The following is a 25,847-nucleotide window of genomic DNA, read 5'->3' on the forward strand; positions in this document are numbered from 1 at the left end:
GTCACATAGTGCTGGGTAACTGACACACACACACACACAGACAGAATAGAGTCACATACAGCACTGCTCGGTAACTGACAAACAGAGAAATAATTCAATCACAATGTGCTGCTTGTGAAACCACAGACAATTACTTCGGCTTATATTATTCTAAAAGAATAAATCAAGCATTATTATGTCATCACCAAGCCCAATTCCAACTGACTTAAATACACTAAATTACATTAAATTGACTACAACTAGACCAAAACATTTCAGCATTTATCCTTTTGATAGTGATGTATAACTATGTAACATTTTTCTGTACATGTAAAGGTCATTACACACTGGCGAATTAGCGACGCGATATATTCGTGCGAATAATTCGCATTTAAAAAAAACCAATTGAAGTCCATGCAAGCTTCCAGATCAGTGGCGAATGTGCGAATGTGCGAAAATGCAACCGTTTTCGCTTTTATTTGTTCGCTCTGGTGTCGTATTTTGCAGAGATTCGCAGGCGAACTGCAACATGCAATATTTCGCATTTTCAGATCGCTTATTCGCATCGCGTCGCTAATTCGCCAGTGTGTAATGACCTTAAACATTGTCAATAAACATATCAATCAAACTACAATAGGACTAAAACTAAAATGGAATTTTTACTCAAAAGACTAAATCAGAATGTGCCGTCCAGAATGATCAACAGTCCTACCTGTAGAAATAGGAGCAGCCTCGAACACTGTTGTGGCAGAAATGTTCCTGTGTCTTCTCGGAGCCGTAGTCCTCTCCTGGGTCTGACCACAGCAGGTCACACATGGGTCCAAACGCCGGGGGCTCCTTAAACCGGTCCAGCTAACAGAACACACAGCACAGCACAACTAGTGTTAGACCCATTCTGACCCGAGATCAGATTCTAACGCACAGAAGAATGGTGGTTCTTTAACGCATTTTGACCTGAGATCAGATTCAAAAAATGTCTTCTACATCCTGACAGTTTTCCATTCTGACCTGAGATCAGATTCTAACGCACAGAAGAATGGTGGTTCTTTAACCCATTCTGACCTGAGATCAGATTCTAAAAATGTCTTCTACATCCTGACAGTTTTCCATTCTGACCTGAGATCAGATTCTAACGCACAGAAGAATGGTGGTTCTTTAACCCATTCTGACCTGAGATCAGATTCTAAAAATGTCTTCAACATCCTGACAGTTTTCATTCTGACCTGAGATCAGATTCTAAAAATGACTTATATGTCAGTCGCTCTTCGATTTTTCAAAAAATAGCAGACCTACAAGCTCGTAGCGCGCCACTCGGTGGCGCGCTATGAGCTTGTAGATCTGCTATTTTTCAATAGCTAAAGCACGACATGATGCTAACACCAAAATGGGTTCCCGCCCCAAAATGGGTTAACCAAATTTAGGCCTAACGTCACATTTTAACGTCAATGTTCAGAAATACCTATGTTTCTATATCAGTGGTGCTCAATATTTCATGTCAAGGACCCCCAGAATTATCTGTATTTGGCCGCCGACCCCCATCTGAAAATATGTTGTTCCAGGGACATTGAATATTTCCAAAATTATTATATGTCAAAACCCACGTCAAAACTGTTCCTGTGTGGGAAGGAAGGGGAGAATGTTTAGGCCCGAAACAAAATATATATTATACTATATATTTCATTGACATTTATATCACTTAAATGGTGTAAAAGATTGGTTTCTCCAGAATAGGGTAAATTGCCGATATTCACTCTGATTATCGGAGCCTCTCTCAAATCTTTGCTTCTGGGAGTCCCTGGAACTGGAACATTTGAGATGGGGGTCTGTGGCCAAATACATCATTTTATGAACACAGGTGCCTTCAATCCACATGCAAACGACACACACGTTCTATTCCTGTCCAAAGCTATAGCCTCTTTTTTGCAAATCATTTTTTGACACACTCCGTTTGGTTCTGGGATTCTGTGTCTCAAATAACCACAATTAAAAAAGTCAGGCTTTACTTTCCCCGAAACAACGTCCATGTTGACTCGGGGGTTGACAAACATACCGGTACAAAACCAATAGACCGTCACGCACAAAACAGACCAGTGTGTCTACTCTCCAACTCTACAGTGAGAATCAAACGAAAGCTAAAAGCTCCCTCCTCATTGTTTCACCATGTTGGTTAATGTTAATCTTAACATTTGGTGGCGACAGTAACCCATTCAACTCAACCACCTCCCAGCACAGTGTTAGTGGCGATGGTGTGCGTGTCTGCGTGCGTGCTCGCTCGCTCGCTGCCTGGGTGCAAGGTGGCAGAGAAAACGTGGTATAAGAATTGCAGCCTGGGTACAAGGTGGCAGAGAAAACGTGGTATAAGAATTGCAGCATGGGTGCAAGGTGGCAGAGAAAACGTGGTATAAGAATTGCAGCATGGGTGCAAGGTGGCAGAGAAAACGTGGTATAAGAATTGCAGCATGGGTGCAAGGTGGCAGAGAAAACGTGGTATAAGAATTGCAGCATGGGTGCAAGGTGGCAGAGAAAACGTGGTATAAGAATTGCAGCATGGGTACAAGGTGGCAGAGAAAACGTGGTATAAGAATTGCAGCATGGGTACAAGGTGGCAGAGAAAACGTGGTATAAGAATTGCAGCATGGGTACAAGGTGGCAGAGAAAACGTGGTATAAGAATTGCAAATACAACAAATACAAAAAGTCCACGGTAAGTGGGGGAGTCTAAACTGAACATTTTAAGTGGGTGGGAAATCTAAATATCTCATTAAAACAGCTGTCCGACCATTTGATATAAATCTTTTATAGAAGACAAACGTCAGTGTTGTTTGTTCCTTCAGGTGCTAAAACATGTTATGCGTTGGTAGCACACACTGAGAGCCAACAACAGAATAATGATCCACCCACACCAAACACCAAACCAACAACCCACACACACAGACATTGTTTTTTATTACTTTGACGACATGAATTATATCCAGTGTAACACAGCACAGCACTGCTCTGTTGTCTGTACAAGCTATAGGGCTTTAACCCATTCTGAACGTAAACCCATTCTGGTGTTAGCGTCATGTTATGCTTTAGCTATTGAAAAATAGCAGATCTACAAGCTCATAGCGCGCCACCGAGTGGCGCGCTACGAGCTTGTAGGTCTGCTATTTTTGAAAAATCGAAGAACGACTGAATTTTTAAAAATCTGATCTCAGGTCAGAATGGGTTCATCAGACCAGTGTGTGTGTCCAGTGGAAACCTCGTATGAATCTGATCTCAGGTCAGAATGGGTTAAGCAACTAGTCGACCTTGTTGGTACTAGTTGATAAGAAAAGATAATGTCTTTGTAGGCCTCAAGGTCAGCTAGATTGTAGTTATAGTCACCAATGTACACAGTTTTTAAATGTACAACTATTATTTAAAATTAATAATAATAATAATGTTTTTATTTTACATAGCCCAGTGGTTTTCAACTGATTAGGAACCAGGGACCACCACACTGACTGAGAATCAACCTGGGGACCACCACCCTGACTGAGAATCAACCTGGGGACCACCACCCTGACTATAGAATCAACCTGGGGACCACCACCCTGACTGAGAATCAACCTGGGGACCACCACCCTGACTGAGAATCAACCTGGGGACCACCACCCTGACTGAGAATCAACCTGCGGACCACCACCCTGACTATAGAATCAACCTGGGGACCACCACCCTGACTATAGAATCAACCTGGGGACCACCACCCTGACTATAGAATCAACCTGGGGACCACCACCCTGACTGAGAATCAACCTGGGGACCACCACCCTGACTATAGAATCAACCTGGGGACCACCACCCTGACTGAGAATCAACCTGGGGACCACCACCCTGACTATAGAATCAACCTGGGGACCACCACCCTGACTATAGAATCAACCTGGGGACCACCACCCTGACTGAGAATCAACCTGGGGACCATTATTGTGTTGGGAGGGGGGGATACCGCCGTGGTGTAGGGGAAAGAAATTAACCTTCCATATTAAACTCATGTGCTGTTCATTGTAACTTACTCTATGAGTAAGCAGACACTTGCGATTCATTATGGGCACATTTCCTTATAATGGTGACTCAACCAGGCAATCCGGTACAGTTTCCCTTGAGATTCTAACTCACTTTTCTGTGGAAGTTCTTGACATCCGACTTCCCAGTAACTGACAACATCGACGCGTCATCATTTGTCACCAGATCATTTACTGCGTTGTTTCTCAACTTTCTCTAACCCTATAACCCAATACAATAAATTCAAATACGAATCTACATTACCTACATTACTAAATGCATGGTCAGGGACCACATGCAACACCTTCACGGACCACCAGTGGTCCACGGACCACCTGTTGAAAACCCATGACATAGCCCAATAGGTAGGCCTAGTTAAACAACTAGTCGACTAGTAAACAAGGCAACAAGGAAACTAGTGAAAACCAGTAGAAGTGAAGGCCCACTACAAGCGTCTCCTTCATGTGGGCTTGCTTGCATCTCCTGCCTTTTCCTTTGTTCATTTGCCTCAAATGCAAAGTGTCTAAAAAAGCAGCGCTTCGGCAGCGGAGGAGGCTCTCTGCACTTTGTCGACACCAGAAGAAGAAAGAGCGAATGAGTCGAGTTAGTTAAAAGCCACCACAAGCTCACAGCATCGCATCGCAGCGCGACACGTTGTGAGCGGAGCGCTAGGTTTTGAATTATTTTCAATAATATGCCTTGCATGCAACATATACAGTAGGGGTGCAACGGTACAGTTAGCCCACGGTATGGTATGGGGGCCACAGTTTCTGTTCGGTACAGTTCAAAATAAAAATAAGATTTTTATTTATTTATTAGCAATAAAATAAAAATCGTTTTTGCCCCTATCCACACACATTCCGGTATTTTCATTATTTTAAAGGGGAAAAAAACTTATATCGCTATTTAATGTGCCTCATCATTATTATACTCGGAAAACAAATGCACCTATGCGCTCACACGTGCAGACTGGCGCATGCAGGAAAGAGAGGAGTGTGGCTCCCGGGAGGGGAGGGATTCACACAGCACAGAGTGTGTCCGTGTCGCACAGAAAAATACTAGTTTACAATAAAGATCTCTGCATGAGGATTTGAGGATATTATGCTTATATTATTACAAGAAGGGTTTCTATCTACAGTCATGGGAGAGAGACAGAGAGAGAGAGCATCCAACCTTGCGTATGTCGTCCAGACATGTGACCTCGGGGCTGAGGCCTCCGTGCACACAGAGGAACTGCTGGTTGAGGAGGGCGGCCAGGGGCAGGCAGTCAAACGCTTCCATACAGGCGTCGTAAACGCGCTCCGAGTACTTGATTTTACCTGGAAAGACACGGAAAGATGGTGTGAAAAGGCTAAATCTATTCAAATGGAATCATTTGCGCACACACAGTCGCACACAGACACACACACACACACACACACGTGTGAGGATAAACATTTTACGACAGTGTTTTAACGCTTACCCTAAATCCCCAAAATAGCTCAACTCACACACAGAATCAACCCGATTATGTGATAACTGACGATGAGATAACTTTGCCTCTGGGAGGATTTAAGTCAACAGAAAGGGGCTTATCTGCTTAAGCCCCATTTCATACTAATGGGGCTATACAAAAAAATACTACATTTGTCTGTATATATATATTCCCCAATAGCCCTGCCTGACATCCACACAGTGCTCAGAGCCAGCAGCAGCATCACTCTCTTACACTCCTGTTTGAAGGTGAAGTACTCTGTGAGATGCTATAAATTACATATATACTGTATATACTGTACTCTTACACTCCTGTTTGAAGGTGAAGTACTCTGTGAGATGCTATATATTACATATATACTGTACTCTTAAACTCCTGTTTGAAGGTGAAGTACTCTGTGAGATGCTATATATTACATATATACTGTACTCTTACACTCCTGTTTGAAGGTGAAGTACTCTGTGAGATGCTATATATTACATATATACTGTACTCTTACACTCCTGTTTGAAGGTGAAGTACTCTGTGAGATGCTATATATTACATATATACTGTACTCTTACACTCCTGTTTGAAGGTGAAGTACTCTGTGAGATGCTATATATTACATATATACTGTACTCTTACACTCCTGTTTGAAGGTGAAGTACTCTGTGAGATGCTATAAATTACATATATACTGTACTCTTACACTCCTGTTTGAAGGTGAAGTACTCTGTGAGATGCTATATATTACATATATACTGTACTCTTAAACTCCTGTTTGAAGGTGAAGTACTCTGTGAGATGCTATAAATTACATATATACTGTACTCTTACACTCCTGTTTGAAGGTGAAGTACTCTGTGAGATGCTATATATTACATATATACTGTACTCTTACACTCCTGTTTGAAGGTGAAGTACTCTGTGAGATGCTATATATTACATATATACTGTACTCTTAAACTCCTGTTTGAAGGTGAAGTACTCTGTGAGATGCTATATATTACATATATACTGTACTCTTACACTCCTGTTTGAAGGTGAAGTACTCTGTGAGATGCTATATATTACATATATACTGTACTCTTACACTCCTGTTTGAAGGTGAAGTACTCTGTGAGATGCTATATATTACATATATACTGTACTCTTACACTCCTGTTTGAAGGTGAAGTACTCTGTGAGATGCTATATATTACATATATACTGTACTCTTACACTCCTGTTTGAAGGTGAAGTACTCTGTGAGATGCTATAAATTACATATATACTGTATATACTGTACTCTTACACTCCTGTTTGAAGGTGAAGTACTCTGTGAGATGCTATATATTACATATATACTGTACTCTTAAACTCCTGTTTGAAGGTGAAGTACTCTGTGAGATGCTATATATTACATATATACTGTACTCTTACACTCCTGTTTGAAGGTGAAGTACTCTGTGAGATGCTATATATTACATATATACTGTACTCTTACACTCCTGTTTGAAGGTGAAGTACTCTGTGAGATGCTATATATTACATATATACTGTACTCTTACACTCCTGTTTGAAGGTGAAGTACTCTGTGAGATGCTATATATTACATATATACTGTACTCTTACACTCCTGTTTGAAGGTGAAGTACTCTGTGAGATGCTATAAATTACATATATACTGTACTCTTACACTCCTGTTTGAAGGTGAAGTACTCTGTGAGATGCTATATATTACATATATACTGTACTCTTAAACTCCTGTTTGAAGGTGAAGTACTCTGTGAGATGCTATAAATTACATATATACTGTACTCTTACACTCCTGTTTGAAGGTGAAGTACTCTGTGAGATGCTATATATTACATATATACTGTACTCTTACACTCCTGTTTGAAGGTGAAGTACTCTGTGAGATGCTATATATTACATATATACTGTACTCTTAAACTCCTGTTTGAAGGTGAAGTACTCTGTGAGATGCTATATATTACATATATACTGTACTCTTACACTCCTGTTTGAAGGTGAAGTACTCTGTGAGATGCTATATATTACATATATACTGTACTCTTACACTCCTGTTTGAAGGTGAAGTACTCTGTGAGATGCTATATATTACATATATACTGTACTCTTACACTCCTGTTTGAAGGTGAAGTACTCTGTGAGATGCTATATATTACATATATACTGTACTCTTACACTCCTGTTTGAAGGTGAAGTACTCTGTGAGATGCTATATATTACATATATACTGTACTCTTACACTCCTGTTTGAAGGTGAAGTACTCTGTGAGATGCTATATATTACATATATACTGTACTCTTACACTCCTGTTTGAAGGTGAAGTACTCTGTGAGATGCTATATATTACATATATACTGTACTCTTACACTCCTGTTTGAAGGTGAAGTACTCTGTGAGATGCTATATATTACATATATACTGTACTCTTACACTCCTGTTTGAAGGTGAAGTACTCTGTGAGATGCTATATATTACATATATACTGTACTCTTACACTCCTGTTTGAAGGTGAAGTACTCTGTGAGATGCTATAAATTACATATATACTGTACTCTTACACTCCTGTTTGAAGGTGAAGTACTCTGTGAGATGCTATAAATTACATATATACTGTACTCTTACACTCCTGTTTGAAGGTGAAGTACTCTGTGAGATGCTATATATTACATATATACTGTACTCTTACACTCCTGTTTGAAGGTGAAGTACTCTGTGAGATGCTATAAATTACATATATACTGTACTCTTACACTCCTGTTTGAAGGTGAAGTACTCTGTGAGATGCTATAAATTACATATATACTGTACTCTTACACTCCTGTTTGAAGGTGAAGTACTCTGTGAGATGCTATAAATTACATATATACTGTACTCTTACACTCCTGTTTGAAGGTGAAGTACTCTGTGAGATGCTATAAATTACATATATACTGTACTCTTACACTCCTGTTTGAAGGTGAAGTACTCTGTGAGATGCTATATATTACATATATACTGTACTCTTACACTCCTGTTTGAAGGTGAAGTACTCTGTGAGATGCTATATATTACATATATACTGTACTCTTACACTCCTGTTTGAAGGTGAAGTACTCTGTGAGATGCTATATATTACATATATACTGTACTCTTACACTCCTGTTTGAAGGTGAAGTACTCTGTGAGATGCTATATATTACATATATACTGTACTCTTACACTCCTGTTTGAAGGTGAAGTACTCTGTGAGATGCTATATATTACATATATACTGTACTCTTACACTCCTGTTTGAAGGTGAAGTACTCTGTGAGATGCTATAAATTACATATATACTGTACTCTTACACTCCTGTTTGAAGGTGAAGTACTCTGTGAGATGCTATATATTACATATATACTGTACTCTTACACTCCTGTTTGAAGGTGAAGTACTCTGTGAGATGCTATATATTACATATATACTGTACTCTTACACTCCTGTTTGAAGGTGAAGTACTCTGTGAGATGCTATATATTACATATATACTGTACTCTTACACTCCTGTTTGAAGGTGAAGTACTCTGTGAGATGCTATATATTACATATATACTGTACTCTTACACTCCTGTTTGAAGGTGAAGTACTCTGTGAGATGCTATATATTACATATATACTGTACTCTTACACTCCTGTTTGAAGGTGAAGTACTCTGTGAGATGCTATATATTACATATATACTGTACTCTTACACTCCTGTTTGAAGGTGAAGTACTCTGTGAGATGCTATATATTACATATATACTGTACTCTTACACTCCTGTTTGAAGGTGAAGTACTCTGTGAGATGCTATATATTACATATATACTGTACTCTTACACTCCTGTTTGAAGGTGAAGTACTCTGTGAGATGCTATATATTACATATATACTGTACTCTTACACTCCTGTTTGAAGGTGAAGTACTCTGTGAGATGCTATATATTACATATATACTGTACTCTTACACTCCTGTTTGAAGGTGAAGTACTCTGTGAGATGCTATATATTACATATATACTGTACTCTTACACTCCTGTTTGAAGGTGAAGTACTCTGTGAGATGCTATATATTACATATATACTGTACTCTTACACTCCTGTTTGAAGGTGAAGTACTCTGTGAGATGCTATATATTACATATATACTGTACTCTTACACTCCTGTTTGAAGGTGAAGTACTCTGTGAGATGCTATATATTACATATATACTGTACTCTTACACTCCTGTTTGAAGGTGAAGTACTCTGTGAGATGCCGGCACTCGTGGTTCCCTCGCAGAAGGAAGAGAGTGTTGGGATGGTTGATCTTTAGAGTCCAGAGGTACAGGACACACTGCAGAGACACACACACACACACACACACACAGTCACACACACACACACACACACACACACACACACACACACAAAACAGGAGGCCAAATGTTAATGAAGTCCACACACCCACAACACCAGAGGGAGTGCAACAAAACCACGTGCAACCGAGATTCGGCAGAAACACGGGACTAAATTATTTTCGCTCCTATGCCACCAAAATTAAACAATTTTTTGTAATTTTGCAAACAATTAAAAAAAAATGTTTAAATAAAATAGCAGACCTACAAGCTCGTATGAGCTTGTAGGTCTGCTATTTTTCAATAGCTAAAGTATAAAAAGAAAGCTTTTCGTCACCTCATAGCTGTCAGTGTAAATTTCAAATGATTTCTTTGTACATTTGAAAACTTGTGAAACTTCTGCCGAGTACTCTCTAGTTTCTACCAAGTACATTTTGATACCAAATACGTTCGAGTACATTTTTAACTCCAGACTTGATCTTTTGTATCGTTTGTTCTTAATGAACTTTTAATCTGCTCAATCAATGACCTCTTCCATACAGGAAAGGATTCCACATAAGCCTGCTGGCTTCTTCCTTTCCTTGCATTGTATTTTTGTTCTTTGATAATGTATGGTCTATTTTTTATACTACGTGCTAAATGAATAAACCTAAACCTAATCTTCTTACTTCTTTCTACGTTGCAGTTATTGATAGTTTAACTAAGCTTTGAGTACTTTTTCCCTCCTCTGCTTGTGGGCTCATAAAGGGGTGTGTGTGTGAGTGAGTGAGCCCCACCCACGTGACACACACAGTACAGGAACAGTACAGTACAGTTCGTCCTCTGTCACTGAAAGGCCTCTAGGGGTTAACTTCCTGCACACTCGTTTTGTGTGAGTGACGGAAGAGAAAGTGTGAGGTTTGTGGCGTTCACACTTTTAAAATGCTGGACTGATCAGCGACACATTTCGTGTGCGCACTGCCAGTAGTTTCAACATTAATAATGGAAAGACAGTGCACAAATATGCACATCCAAGTTTCAAACGCATAGTTGTAGAGTTCTACTTTATTATGCTTAAATGAGTCATCCACTTCCCTAATCCCTACTAAATATATATATACATTTTTTTAAAGAGAACATTTTTAACTCAAATCTTTGCTTCTGGAAGTCCCTGGAACAAGATGGGTTGTCCACAGACAAATACAAATACATTTGGGGGTCCTTGACATGAGAACCACTGATACGTTATTCAGAAAATCGCTGGGATTTAGAAGACATTTGCAGAATCGGCCTCAGGTCTTAAATGCGATAAAAAAACATGCCATGTGATTGAAGACGGGAAAACAGGCCAGGGTAAGGGGGTTTATGATTCAATAGAGGAGCAGAAACGAACCGTATACTGGCTGTGCAAAAGGAGACGTACCTCGATGCTGAAGTATCCTCTGTCCACGTAGTCTCCTAGGAACAGGTAGCGGGTGGTGTTAGGGGAGCCTCCCACCTCAAACAGCTTCATCAGGTCAAAGAACTGTCCGTGGACGTCCCCACACACTGCAGAACACACACCAAACAAACAGCTTCATCAGGTCAAAGAACTGTCTGTGGACGTCCCCACACACACCAAACAAACAGCTTCATCAGGTCAAAGAACTGTCTGTGGACGTCCCCACACACTGCAGAACACACACCAAACAAACAGCTTCATCAGGTCAAAGAACTGTCCGTGGACGTCTCCACACACTGCAGAACACACACCAAACAAACAGCTTCATCAGGTCAAAGAACTGTCCGTGGACGTCCCCACACACTGCAGAACACACACCAAACAAACAGCTTCATCAGGTCAAAGAACTGTCTGTGGACGTCTCCACACACTGCAGAACACACACCAAACAAACAGCTTCATCAGGTCAAAGAACTGTCTGTGGACGTCCCCACACACTGCAGAACACACACCAAACAAACAGCTTCATCAGGTCAAAGAACTGTCTGTGGACGTCCCCACACACACCAAACAAACAGCTTCATCAGGTCAAAGAACTGTCTGTGGACGTCCCCACACACTGCAGAACACACACCAAACAAACAGCTTCATCAGGTCAAAGAACTGTCTGTGGACGTCCCCACACACTGCAGAACACACACCAAACAAACAGCTTCATCAGGTCAAAGAACTGTCTGTGGACGTCCCCACACACACCAAACAAACAGCTTCATCAGGTCAAAGAACTGTCTGTGGACGTCCCCACACACACCAAACAAACAGCTTCATCAGGTCAAAGAACTGTCCGTGGACGTCTCCACACACTGCAGAACACACACCACACAAATCAAAAGGTTGGATTATCTTCTGATTTGCCAACTGATTCTTTGGTAGAGATTGTGATTTTATTTACAAAACTGAAAAAGGGGTTTTTCAGAGTAACATCTGCCCTCATCTGCTTGGCACTCTAGCCGACATGATTCAGAAACATTCCTAGAAAAAAGTGTTAACAGTTCTACTGTGTAACCCGCCATTTAATCCATGTGCTGCGTAATACGCTAAACCCATTTGTTTAATGTGTTTAATTTGCCGTTTTATTATTAAAAAGAAAGAGCGGATTTGTCGCGGACCTGGTGACGAGGCCGTCACGTCATGCTCTGGGCTGCTAGGGCTTCTGGGAAAATGTGTTCAATGCAAGTGAACGGGGGTTTGTTTGGACTACAACGTGCTGTGCAGGCTGTGTTTGTTTTGCATCGTAATGGCGGCATGTTTTTCTCTTCAACAACAAACCATGGGACCGGATTTTCGTCGATCAAAGCTGCAAATACTTTGGCGTTATGCTCCTAAGGTAATAGAATCAATCCTGGCAGCCTAGATAGGATGGATAGATTAATTTAAGGGTTAACTGCGTACCTGTGATGGGGGCCTCCACCTCCAGCATGCATTTCTCCTGGCGGAGGATGCTGGCTCCGTCGTTGATGATCCTCAGCGCCGTCTCCTCCTCCAGACGACCCTCCTTTATCAGGTGGGCTTTGAGTACCTCAACGCTGGGCCGTCCGTCCACATAGAGGTCTCTGACCGTCAGCCGCGTGCCCGGAGGGTATGGCACCGCTAGAGAGAGAGAGAGACACACACACACACACAGAGCATTAAAACCAGGTAAGCGGAAAGTCTGGAGCATATATGTCAAACTCAAGGCCCGGGGGCCAAATCAGGCCTGTGAATGAATTATCTTTGGCCCGCGGGATGATATTTAATTAGTATTAGAACTGGCCCTCTGGTATACTGCACGGACCACCATAAGACTACCCACAATGCACTGCGAGTGCATTGTCACGTATCGAGGGCCCGCAAGCGCAAGCATGCGTCTTCTCTTCACTATTGATCAGCAGTGAAAGTATATCACTTTGTGGTCAACTTTCAGCTACCCTCGGGCCTCTCCTCCAAAAATGGCCTGTGTGTTGAAACACAGTCCGGCCCTCGACTTGTACCAATGTCTTTATTTTGGCCCACTGTGTATTCGAGTCCAGACTCTGGAGGGTAGAGCCAAAATATATTTATTACAGGTGCTGCTTACAGCGGTCATCAAATGCCTTACAATATGAAATGGCTAAAACCAGCCGCACCAGCATACGTATAGTACGTGGGTGGAAAGAAATATGGGACATTTACCAGATGGAGAAAGGCTAAAAGCTCGCAACTCACTTTTGTAATGCTCCAAATATTTATTCACAATCACAGCAGGCACATTATACGACGTTTTGACCGGTATTTGTCTTTTTCCAAGTATGCCAGTTTGTCATAAAAAAGACAAAAAAGCCTGCTGTGATTGTGAATAAATACTTGGAGCATAATTGCGAGCCTTTCTTCATGATATCTGTTAGTTTAACAGTTTGGCTCAGCACCAAGATCGGAGGACGTGCGCTGTTTATTATTTTATTCTGAACATTTAGATGGATAAATTACATTATGCCCTAAGGCAGGGGTTTTCAACAGGTGGTCCGTGGACCACTGGTGGTCCGTGGAGGTATTGCGCGTGGTCCCTGACCGTGCATTTAGTAATGTAGCAAAGTGAAGAGTTTGTGTTTTCTTCCACAGAACAGTGCACTAAACGTCTGTGCACTGTTCCCTTCCCTTAAGGGAACAGTGCACTAAACGTCTGTGCACTGTTCCCTTCCCTTAAGGGAACAGTGCACTAAACGTCTGTGCACTCACTGCTCCGTGTCAATGTTGAGAATTACTGAGAAGTCTGAGGTCAAGAAATTCTTGAGAATCTCAAGAAGGGTGAAGTGGTGAAGCTTGCCTGATTGAGTCATCATTATTAGGAAATGTGCCCATATAATCATGTGCTATATCTTGCACGTATTTGCCATTTTTACTATATATATATATATATATATATATATATATATATATATATATATATATATATATATATTACTATTATTACTATTATTAAAATAGTTCAAATAGCCAATCTACAAGCTCATAATGTGTGGATGTAGATCGGCTAGTTGAACTATTTTAAAATATTTTTCAAGATAGTAAAATATGGCAAAAAAGTTTAGGGATGAAGGTTAAGGCATGCCCAAGATAGGGCCACATGTGCCAGTACTATGTGTCAGTTAAGTCCGTGGACCATCGTTTTAGAAACAGTATTCCATAGCAAGTGTTACGAAAGCACTAATCTTAGCCCATATCCCTTTGCAACACAACAGTGGTCCCCAGGTTGATTCTTAGTCAAGGTGGTGGTCCCTGGTTCACAATCAGTTGAAAACCCCTGCCCTAAGGCTACAACCAAACATATTTAGTAAAAGATAGAGACCTATAATGCCTTTACTAATGAGGTAGTAGGTGTTGGAATCTGGAGTAACGATTCACCAAATACACTTCTCCCCAGACATTCCACAGGGACCCACACACATACAGTAGCTGTCTATAGGAGTGGTTGCACTCATTAGTGCAAATTTGAGTATATTTTTTAAAGCAAACATTTTAAAACCATTGATACCTGAGGCAGAAGAAAAAAAGCCTACTAAATCCTAACCTATTAAGGTTTCTGAAAACCCCAAAATTATTTTTGGAAAATAAACTAAAAAACAATTATGTTGCTACATGTATAACAACAACAAATGAGAGACAGAGGTATCATCTGGATTCAAAGGTAAAACAACGTCTAATCCTAAACCTTGTTTTATCTGGTCTAAAACAAATAATATTTGAGGACCAGGAAAGTATCCTCACAATGTCCATTTGTAGAATTCTACTACGGTATACTTGTGGGCACATTTGGTCTCTTACTATAGAATATATAGTAATAAATGATAAATGGTGCATTTATATAACGCCTTTATCCAAGGCGCTTTACATAGATTGTGCATTATGTGCATTACATACATTGACACACACATTCATACAGCGATGGCAACAGAAACAATGCAAGGCACCAACCAGCACATAAAAGGAGCAATTAGAGGTTGAGTATATTGGTCAAGGACACTTCGACACCAACTCTGGGGGCGCCCGGGTTCGAACTGGCAACCTTGAGGTTACGATTCCGGCCACTCTAACCCTTAGTCACCGTGTACAAACACGTCGTACACACACACACACACACACACACACACACACAGCCACACACACACCCCCAGCCACACACACACACCCCCAGCCACACACACACCCCCAGCCACAGGGGAAACAATGGACTGTGCACATTGTTGCCTCACCTTGAAACACGTCGATACCAACACTACTGAAACATGTCCATACAAATAGGAGGCAGAACAATGATACCAGATGTGTCACTGTGGCTCTCATGTAACTTCTGTCCTTCACACTGTAGTGTACACACACTGTACAACCATGCAGTAACATTAGTACGGTAGATAAACAACTTTTTTCTGTCACCTCTAAATGACAAGAATTTAACCGCTAAATCAAGCTCAAGCACGTAAACCCTATAGTACTTTGTCATTATGTCAAACAGTGAAACGTGAGACTGTTGCTCACTGTAGCCATCGGCTCACTTCAAGTAAAGTTGTTGTCCTATTTGTGGCCAAACGGTCGCCTATTATCACGAGATGGCCACAATAGACTAGAGTCGCTACTGGGTTGATGTGGTTAAAACGATCCTAGATTCTAGAGTCGCTACTGGGTTGATGTGGTTAAAACGATCCTAGATTCTAGAGTCGCTACTGGGTTGATGTGGTTAAAACGATCCTAGATTCTAGAGTCGCTACTGGGTTGATGTGGTTAAAACGATCCTAGATTCTAAAGCTAAATCACCTTATCTTTATCAGCTGCATGAAAAAAGGAAAGGGGAAACAAAATGAAGTAAGCAGAGTTTGTCAAACAGATTTGATGTTGTTAAAGAGGAAGGGTGACTCAAGTTTAATTTGTGCGTACAGTAGACTGTACAGTACAGACTGTGTACTACAGCTACATTTTACATTTAGTTTTTGATCTTTGTTTTTCGTTAAAACAAAGATCAAAACAAAAACCAATGTGAGATTTGCTATAGTACGCAGTCTACGCACAAATCAAGTTCATAGACCTCTCCGACGTATGTAGGGAGAAATCAAAATGGACAATTAGGGATAAAAGTGAACTTAAAATTGGTAAATGGCTAACTGGGACTTTCCAACTTTCTGCTTTTATGATATACGAGACCATTTATACGAGACCACTGGTGGTTTTATGGGAGATACTTCTGAACATGTATTCCTTTGTTAGTTTGACTCATTCAAAACGCTCTTTTTAACCCATTCTGAAGAGGGACCCCTTTGTGTTTTAAGCATGATTTTATACTTTTAACTATTGAAAAATAGCAGATCTACAAGCTACGAGCTTGTAGATCTGCTATTTTTGAAATATCGTGAAAATGTGGCACAAATCTTTGAATAAATATTCTATCAGAGCGAACGTTTTTAACTCAAATCTTTGCTTCTGGGGGGGGGGGTCCCTGGAACAACATATTTTCAGATGGGCCAAATACATGCCTTGACATGAAATAGTTAGAGAACCACTGACGTAGAAACATAGGGTTTTTCAGAAAACAGTCAGGATTTAGAACACATTCATAGAATCAGGTCTTTCAGGTCTAAATGGGTTAAATCCAAAAAATAAACAAATCTTTTACTACAAGTTAGTAGTAGCAGGACTTGACTTTACCAGCCACACAGAGCAGAGCAGCAGTATTAGTTACTTTACAAGCCAGCGCAAGAGAAAGAAGACATGCTGGCCTCTATCCAAGTGGGTGTGTGTGTGTGTGTGTGTGTGTGTGTGTGTGTGTGTGTGTGTGTGTGTGTGTGTGTGTGTGTGTGCGTGTGTGTCCACCGAGAACTCTATTCTACACAATGTGTTCCTCCCACTGTGTCAAGACAGCCAGACACTCAAGCACAGGCAGGCCTGCTTGTTCCCTTCTTTACAAACAGAACTTAAGGGAGCGTTTTCTCACCTTGAAGCTCAGGTATTTCAAATGCAATGAATTCTGGGATACTAGGCACAATCTGAACAAAAACACAGTTTGATGACTAACCACTCTGTTGATCTAAAAGTTTAAAACGATGCTCTAGTGTCAATTTGGGGGTCCTTGACATGAAAAGGTTTGGGAACCACTGTTCTAGACCGGATAGCAGTACTGTGGAACATAAGATCAGAGCTTACTGATCTTCAGGATTAGACCACCAGGGCTACATTTTAAAACCCATTTTGGGCCAGGAACCCCTTTTGGTGATTTAAGCATTATGCTACTGTATACTTTAGCTGTTGAAAAATAGCAGTAATATCTATGAGCTTGTAGAGTAATATAAAAAAAATGTTTTACAAAAATAGGCCTCCTGGTGGCGCTATAACAGGCCGTTCTGGAAAATTTGGGGCAGATGTTCATCGTTGGCATCTAGGGAGTGTGTGTGCAAAGCTTGGCATCGACCGGGTTAACGGTGCCGGAGATTAGCTGTAGACGCACAGACGGACAAACACACACACAGACGGACACACGCGGACGGACGGAGTGCAAAACATACTCTCTCCCCATGCCTTCGGCCTGGTGGAGACAAAGAATATAATACAATATATTATCGGAGCTATTCATTTAAAAATGTTATCGAGCCGATAATTGTCATAATTCCTGATATCTGGCTGATAATTATTGTGCATCCCTGCTAGCAACCTTTAAATAAAAGTAGAAGAGATCGTTTTCGATCTCATTCGTGCCCAACTCTGCTAGTGTACTAGTGTGAGTTGCACTAATTGCATTAATGGCCATGGTTTTGTTGAGCCCAAAGCAGAGCTTACATCATAGGACAGCGGTCCTCAACCAGTCCAGTGGTCCTTGAGGGGGTTCCAGGTGGTCCCCAGTTAAATGATGTAGAGTTGGTAACTCTCGAGAGTGTAAAATGAAACCAAATGGAACCGAGAGGGTCCATTTGGTTTCATTTTACACTCTCAATGGTTAAATTATTCTAAAACCATTTAGGCATGACGTCGAGAATAAAAAAAAGGCTTCTAAATCATGACAGTTTTCTGAAAAACGTTATGTTTCTGTATCAGTGGAGCTCAATATTTCATGTCAAGGACCCAAAAGAATTGGGCGCCGACCATCATCTGAAAATATGTTGGGAAAAGAATGTACTATATATATTGAATATATACATATTCAAAGATTTGCGCCACAGTTTCACGATTCTTCAAAAATAGCAGACCTACAAGCTCGTAGCGTGGCACTCGGTGCCGCACTATAAGCTTGTAACTTGTAGATCTGCTATTTTTCAATAGCTAAAGTATACCATAATGCTTAAAACACCAAAAGGGGTTCCCGTCCAGAATGGGTTAAACATCTGCATTACGTCATTTACAAGACGTTTATTTACGCTACACATTTAGAGAGAATGTAGAATTATTATTTTTTATGATTATTTGCCCGTTACTGTACATCTCTCCTCATGGTACCAACATCAACACAGCATGGAATTGTGGACATACTCGTATCCAACGACAAAATGTTCTGTACACACAATTATGTTATAATTTAGCTATTGAAAAATAGCAGATCTACAAGCAGATCTAAATAGCAGATCTACAAGCTCGTAGAGCTTGTAGGACTGCCATTTTTGAAAAAAATATCGTAAAAATGCGGCACAAATCTTTGAATAGGTATATATATTCTTTCAGAGCGAACTTTTTTTTTTTTTTTTTTCGACGTCAGGCCTAAATGGGTTAAATCTCATCAAATGGTGGTCCGTGACTCCGTGGCTCAAACGCAACGGGCAAATAAATAATGGACCCTTGGGCCTTGACGTGTAAAAAGGGGTTGAAACCCACTGTCATAGGAGCCCAGAACAACAACAACAACAGGCCCTGCCCCACCGAGCAGCGCCGCACGGCACCGCCAGGGAGGCCCAAGGCGCGCCGACGTGGCAGAGAAGACGACGCTGCTATACTAGCGGTGCAGCAAAGCCCCGTCACAAGGAGAGAGAACACATCATCAATCATGGATGAGGACACCGAATCATTACACATGCCAAGGCAATGCAAATGGACAGAGTGATTCAATTACCACTGTAACTAAAGTTAAAAAGGTCATAGCATCATCATCATCATCATGCTGTTGTTGTTGTCAGCTGGAAGTAATCTATTTAATCAATTATGAAATAATTAATTAATGATACTTCCTTTTTTTTAAATACAGTAGCCACAAATACAGGGGGGGGGGGGGGAAATCGGATATACAACCTCACAAGCTTTTCAATATATTATACGTATAGTATAAAATAGGCCTTCAGACTAATCGCTTTAATATACTATTTGTGTGTTGATTTGGTCGTTATATCGTATAATGAAAAATAACTTCTCGATTGTTCAAAAACGATTGAAATCACAAAGAAAATGGATAGTTGCTTGACAAATAAATATATATCTGCATATGAGAGGGCAGAAACCAGTCTGTATATCTGTATTTATGAGTTACTTTAGGACAGAAATATACAGACAAATAGGCCTTTTTCCCCCCTCCACATCAGGGGCTGCTGTGAGACCAGCTCAACAGACATGCCTCTGGCTGCTGTGCAGTGTGCAGTGCTGCTCAACGGTAGACAAGAGAGCTGCTGATGTAAATCTATCTACTGTAGATCAGGAGACTGTCTGGTCCATGACCATGACATAACGATGTGTGAAATCTAGTTTGTTTCCTCTTCCTTGTTTCAGAAGAACAGGAGACATACAGTAGAGCATACAGTACAAACACGCCATCAAGGTTTTCTCTACTTGAAGAAACATGGATAACATGGATAACCGATAATCAGTTATTATGTAGGGCAGGCCTGTGTCGTCGTGTGTTTGTTTGTACATACAGTACACCCACGCACACACGCACACACAGATCTATATCAGAGATCCTGTAGACCGTTTTTTTTTGTACATACCCGATAAATAAATTATTCTCAAATGTGACAAGTTGCAACTACAACCACTTATCGCATTATCCCAAAAACTGTGCGGACCTGGCTGCAACAGTTTGCAATTTCTTGCAGCTAGTTGCAAGTTGCAACAAGTCGCGTTGCCGAGTCTATATGGTGTGATGGACTTGGTTGGGCAGTGGGGGGGCTTTTAGTTCCATTGATCCAAGGCTCTGAAAATGCCTGCGGTCCACCCATCTGACCACTTAACATGGCGTGGGCCTACTGTTGAGTATATATTTATAAATATAATATAGATTACTCAATATATATTGAGTATATATATATATATATATATATATATAATTGAGTCAGTGAAAATGACCATGGGGCATGGTCGCTGCTGTTTTATGGAGATTTAATATTTGATTTCAGTGCTCCTGTTTCGTTGTTGCAATCATAGGCATGCACACTACTGTGTACCAAGTGCTAAATTAAGTAATTGTCTGAAAATGCTGAAAATGCTTGCGCTGTGTGCTATGTGCGTGTGCATGCCATGCATCAATGACGTGTGCATCATGTACATTGTTACACATCATGTGAAATGCATGAAGAAGACGCACACATTCCTAGGTTTGGGCGTTTGAAAATATGGTCTACCACTCCACCCTATGACACGAAATAAAGTTCTTCTTTGAGAGACAGACAAGCTAGCTGCGTGGGCAAATAATCGAAACCTTAATAAAAGCATATTCATAATAGTCCAGTTTTCGGTGAAGAGGTGACCACCGAAAGGGTGGATGTTAGTAAAAAACAAAGAGAGATGTGTTGTATGAGCAGTGACCACCGCAGTGCGACGTCATGTTGTGTAGTTTTCAGTGGTCACCTCTTTAACAAAAATGTCTCTAAAAGAGAAAACCAGCACTCACGGAACTCATGTTTTTAACTACGGCACTCTTAATTTATTTAAATGTTGACATGGTATGCTGCTGCTCTGCAGCATAACATGTCAACATTTAAATACATTAAGAGTGCCTTTAAAACATAGTTGTTAAAAGTTATTTACCCGACTGCGCACCCACCCGGTAAGAATGCGACAGAATGAGACAGTTTGGCGTTAACTGGACTATAAATAGGACTATAGGAGGCACAAACATACAATGTAAAAACACAACAGCCAACAAGACATGTGCATGACTGAGGAAACACCGTCAGGTTTTTCTGTTAAGTTACTATACATTTTGCTGCTGCATGAGCTTGCCTTTTACAGATGTGCATTTTATTTTGTATGTACATAAGTATGTATTTCTTCTTTACTGATGAATTGAGCACAATGGACCAACCACAATGGAAACAAACAATCCCCCTGCTGGGGCTATTTTGGGTGTCATCCTTTTAGCATGAACTTTTGACTGTAAGTTTGTGTTCATCTCGTTAATAAAAGTATAGTCTATCTATCTGTATTCATCATTGTGCAGCTCATGTGCAGCTCTGGTGGTGTTGATTGATTGATTGATTGAAATATGCATTAACAGTTTGCAGAATTACAGTACATTTCAAGCACAACTCAATACAAAGACTGTTAACTGTGAGTGGACCTACCCAATAAAGCATTACACTTTACAAGAGGGTCCGCACCTTGTTCCAATTCATCAAAACAATTAGAGACGTACAAAATATACACTTCTAATATTATAGCCAAAGAACAGAACAGGAATTCATCATATAAAGGAGGTAAAAAAAAAAAAAGCCGGGAAACAAATGTTATATCCAATAACATTTCGTACGAAATGAAGACTGGGGGTAATTTACTCTGGAGCAGCATTAGGACAGGTTTAATGCCCTCCCGCTGATTTACACTGCTAAGCCTCTCTCTAAACCATTGACACCATCATACCCCCCAAACCCCCTCCTCCTCCACCCACCCACACACACACCCACACAGTCCCCCCCCCCCCCCCCCCCCCACACACACACACACACACACACACACAGCTAGCTTAAGTGGCTAGCTCATTAGCCTTACTGAGGCATAACGTTACACGTACACCGACTACTAGTAATGCTGTCTGCTGCTGTCCTCCTGTCCCACCAATCGTTTTGATCCACAATTATTGTAAATTAAAACATACATTTAACAAACATACAAACACAGTTGGAGCTGCTATAGATGACAAGGGGTCGACGTTTAAAAAAAGAAGAGAACAAAAAAAGGATCGTGCCACTGACTGACTGACTTGAGCCCGAAAAGATATGTCACAATAATTTGACACCTTGGCTTGGCTGGTACATCTATCTCCTAAATGGGTGCCGATTTAATTAACTCAATTGTTGTCGCTTATAAATTCTTTGATCAGCACATGGTCGTAAATTCCTGCACCGTTGTTATTGTTAGTTTTTTAAAGGGACAAAATACAATACACCATTTTTCCCCCCACCGGTTATAATACAGTAAAAATTCTCAGCGTCAATTTAACCGCATAATACTGTTCAAATCAAAACCCTCGCATTTGCACACCTTCTAAGTTAGAAAAAACAAACCAAAAATATGATAATTAATTAAAAAGAAAACACTGAGGATTTATATTTCTGACTGTGTGCAGCCAGCCAGCCAGACAGCAGTATAATATAATTGCACAGCCGATCATGCTAGCTGACATTAGCATCGGTTAGCATCAACCCAACCACCAAGTTTGTGCAACAGCAAGAAAAAAGCCAACCCAGAAAACAACTCAAGAGACACACAGTCCAACAGCAACACCACCTACCTTTAATAGGCCGCTCGACGGTGGACAGTTTGGGGGGAACCTCTTTAGCAGGAGGGGTAGACATGATCCCCTTCTTCTCCTTCTCCCCTCGGATGAATTCCTAACTTAAAGACCCCACACACCAAAAAAAAAAAGAAGAAAAATCCTCCCTTCGCCTGCCTGCCTGCCTGCCTTCCTTCCTCCTTCCCTAAACTAAACTAGCTAGCTAGCTATAGCTTCAAAAAGAAAAAGAAAAAAAAGAAAAAAAAACGCAGCTAGCCCGATGCTGCTGCTAGGCTATAGCTAGCTATATAGTAGTGGCTTCCAAAGATTACCCAACCAAACACCCCCCTCCAGATTTTAAACACCAATGTCTGATGGCTTCAGACAGCCAGCCAGCAGCGCAGCAGGGGTGATGATTCTGATGAATGATGCCTCTGGCCGGGATGATGATGATGTTGATGATACTAATAATTGATTGTTGTGTGCTGCTGCTGCCACTGTCTGCCGCCACACCACCTCCACCACCATGCAGCAGTACGGCGCTACCACCAGCAGGCTGCTTTAGCTGTCACTGTCACTTTCTGCTGCCTTGCCTTGCCCTGCCCTGCCCTGCCTGCCTGGCTCTCTCTCTGACTGGGACTCAAGGATCTTTAGTGGCTGGGGAAACGACCCTCCCGTCCCGTCCCGTCCTCGTCCTGGTCCCGTGACCCGTCCCGTCCCGGCCCCGATCTCTGCTGGGCTGGGGTACGTGCTGCTGCTGCACGGTGACACGTTCCGTTGTCCTGTCACTGTCAGTGTCACGCACACATATGTTTTATAAAAACCTTTAGTCAGATTGTTTTTTTATAATCTTGTTATTATGAGTATGATGACTCTCGCCCTCGCTTATCTCTTTATTGTTTTTGTTTTTTTTTAGACGATGGAGGAGTGGTGTGTGGTGCATCTGTTCAAAAAGCCCCCGCTGCCTGGCCTGGCCTGCCCAGCCCTACCCTGCCGCTGCTGTGGGTATGTGGGTGGGCGTTGTGTGCATGCCGTGTGGTGTGTGTGTGTGTGTCTCCTCGTGATCCGATGTTGTGAGGCTTGGTTTGGACTCATCCAGACCCTCTTCTGTCGGATTACAAATTAATCCACCACCACACACAACAAGCGGATTTCCTACAACAAGGCTCTCTAGTATGTGCAACAGCGCGTGGAACTGTGGGTAGTGTAGTGTTTGGTATAATAAGTGGGGAAATTGTGAGAACTGGTCCCCCACTCCCCAATGATGCTCCCCACCCCATACCATGTGTGTTGTGTTTTGGGAAAAACGCCGGGACAACGCTCCACACGTCCCAAACTCTTCTCCCTTCTGGGCTGGCTCCAAAACTGTGGAATGCACTTCCCATTGCAGTCAGAACTGCAGCATCACTCCCAATCTTCCGCCGTAGTCTGAAAACCCACCTTTTCAGACTCCATCATGGCCCATAGCACTTACCCTACCCCCTTAGATAGCATTTCTGTAGACTTAGATAGCATTTGATACAGACTTATAGCATGTTATGTAGACAGCACTATAATTGCATTGTATGTAGTCATAGCACGTCATAGTACATATGTATAGCATAGTAGTATAGATGTATAGTTTATATGTATAGCTTCATTATATAGATATTCCACTGTTACTTTCTTAGCTTACGCATGTTTCTTGATAAATGTTTTTATGTGATGTATTCCCATGCTTTTTTGTTCTTGCTTAATGTAAATCGCTCTGGATTAAGAGCGCCTGCTAAATGCCTAAATTGTAAATTGGGAGAAGGACTGGGGACTATTTTGTGGGGGAATTAAATATTTTAGAACCTATTTATAATTACTCAGTGGAGAGATTCAGCTCAATGGAATTAAAATGTGTCACTCTGTGTAGGCCACTGCACCCAATATGCATTACGCAGTCTGCAGATCTTGTCATAATAGGCTACATAAAGTATCAAATAAAACCATTTGAAAGTTGACAGAAATCATGCATTTGGAATTTGGTTATTAAAATAGGTAAATAGCTACTTTTTCTGTGAGATCCACATGGACCTCATTCTCTTCGTGCAGCATATTACACATGGACAGGTCACCAGGCCAGTGGGGCCTTTGTCTACCAGGGGCCTTTGTCTACCAGGGGCCCATGAACAGGCTTAACAACATTTACTAAAACTAGACCGGTGTCCGGCTGTAGAGCACAGAGTCGGTAACGATGGAGGTTGGAGATCCATGCCAGGCTAACCTGACGCTGCCAGATCCAAGAAGCTTGCTACACAAATTTGTTTCACAGCTTATTGGGATCTGGGATCGCGGAAGCAAATTCAATGACGGGGCTGTTCCTTTTTTTCAAGATACTTGGTAGATGATTGGATGGGACCGTCTGTCTATCACCGTGTGGGCGTGCAAACACAACCAATCATATTGACGTGTCTAAATAGCTTCACATCCGGTTTCGCACATATCCCGCCCTTAGCTCACGCTGATTGGTTCGGTACGGAACGGATTTTTGTCAGCTCAACTCCCTGAGAGATCCCAGATGAGTGCTGTGTTGGGGAACATGGTTACCCAATACCGCCCCCATCTGGCAGCGTCAGGTTATATGCAGGCTGTGCAATGCAATACCCGTGTCAGAGTGCCCGTTCCAACGTGTTCCTGTTCTGATGTCAGAACAGGCCAGCTCCATATACTGTATCATGGACCACTGGCATGGGGCCCTGTCCAGAGCCCGGGCAGAGGCCTTTTGTGGTGGTTCTGGACAACCGTGGGTCCGACCGACTCGACACCGGGCACTGCACTGAGTGCACTCCCTGTGGGGGGGGGGGGGCGTGGAATGCGTGTGTCGATTTGAATTTGAAGTCGGTGGGGCGAACGGTTCTCGAGGCACGTGCATTACAGCCGTACACACGTCGTACAGA

The 25,847-nt window shown here is 41.6% G+C and overlaps 1 protein-coding gene across 3 annotated transcripts in view; it reads right to left on the reverse strand.

Annotated features, from left to right (window-relative positions):
* The window catches only part of LOC310879381 (serine/threonine-protein phosphatase 2B catalytic subunit gamma isoform-like), a 42,354-nt gene extending 18,811 nt beyond the window's left edge, over positions 1–23,543 (reverse strand). For 2 of the 3 annotated variants that reach the window (XR_014571002.1, XM_083794006.1), the window contains exons 1-6: positions 22,942–23,542; positions 12,690–12,887; positions 11,220–11,344; positions 9,705–9,816; positions 5,184–5,329; positions 692–831 (exon numbers count right to left, since the gene is read on the reverse strand). Coding sequence is in view for 2 of the 3 variants with exons in the window: in XM_083794006.1 (XP_083650132.1) it covers positions 692–831; positions 5,184–5,329; positions 9,705–9,816; positions 11,220–11,344; positions 12,690–12,887; positions 22,942–23,005 (785 nt within the window). In the remaining variant the exon portion in view is untranslated. Of the gene's footprint in view, positions 1–691; positions 832–5,183; positions 5,330–9,704; positions 9,817–11,219; positions 11,345–12,689; positions 12,888–22,941 lie in introns of all 3 variants that reach the window. The other variant, XM_083794007.1, reaches the window with a different exon arrangement.
* Positions 23,544–25,847: the final 2,304 nt, after the last annotated feature.

The sequence above is a fragment of the Protomyctophum parallelum genome (assembly GCF_964188405.1).
Source record: "Protomyctophum parallelum genome assembly, chromosome: 21".
Taxonomy (NCBI): Eukaryota; Metazoa; Chordata; class Actinopteri; order Myctophiformes; family Myctophidae; genus Protomyctophum; species Protomyctophum parallelum.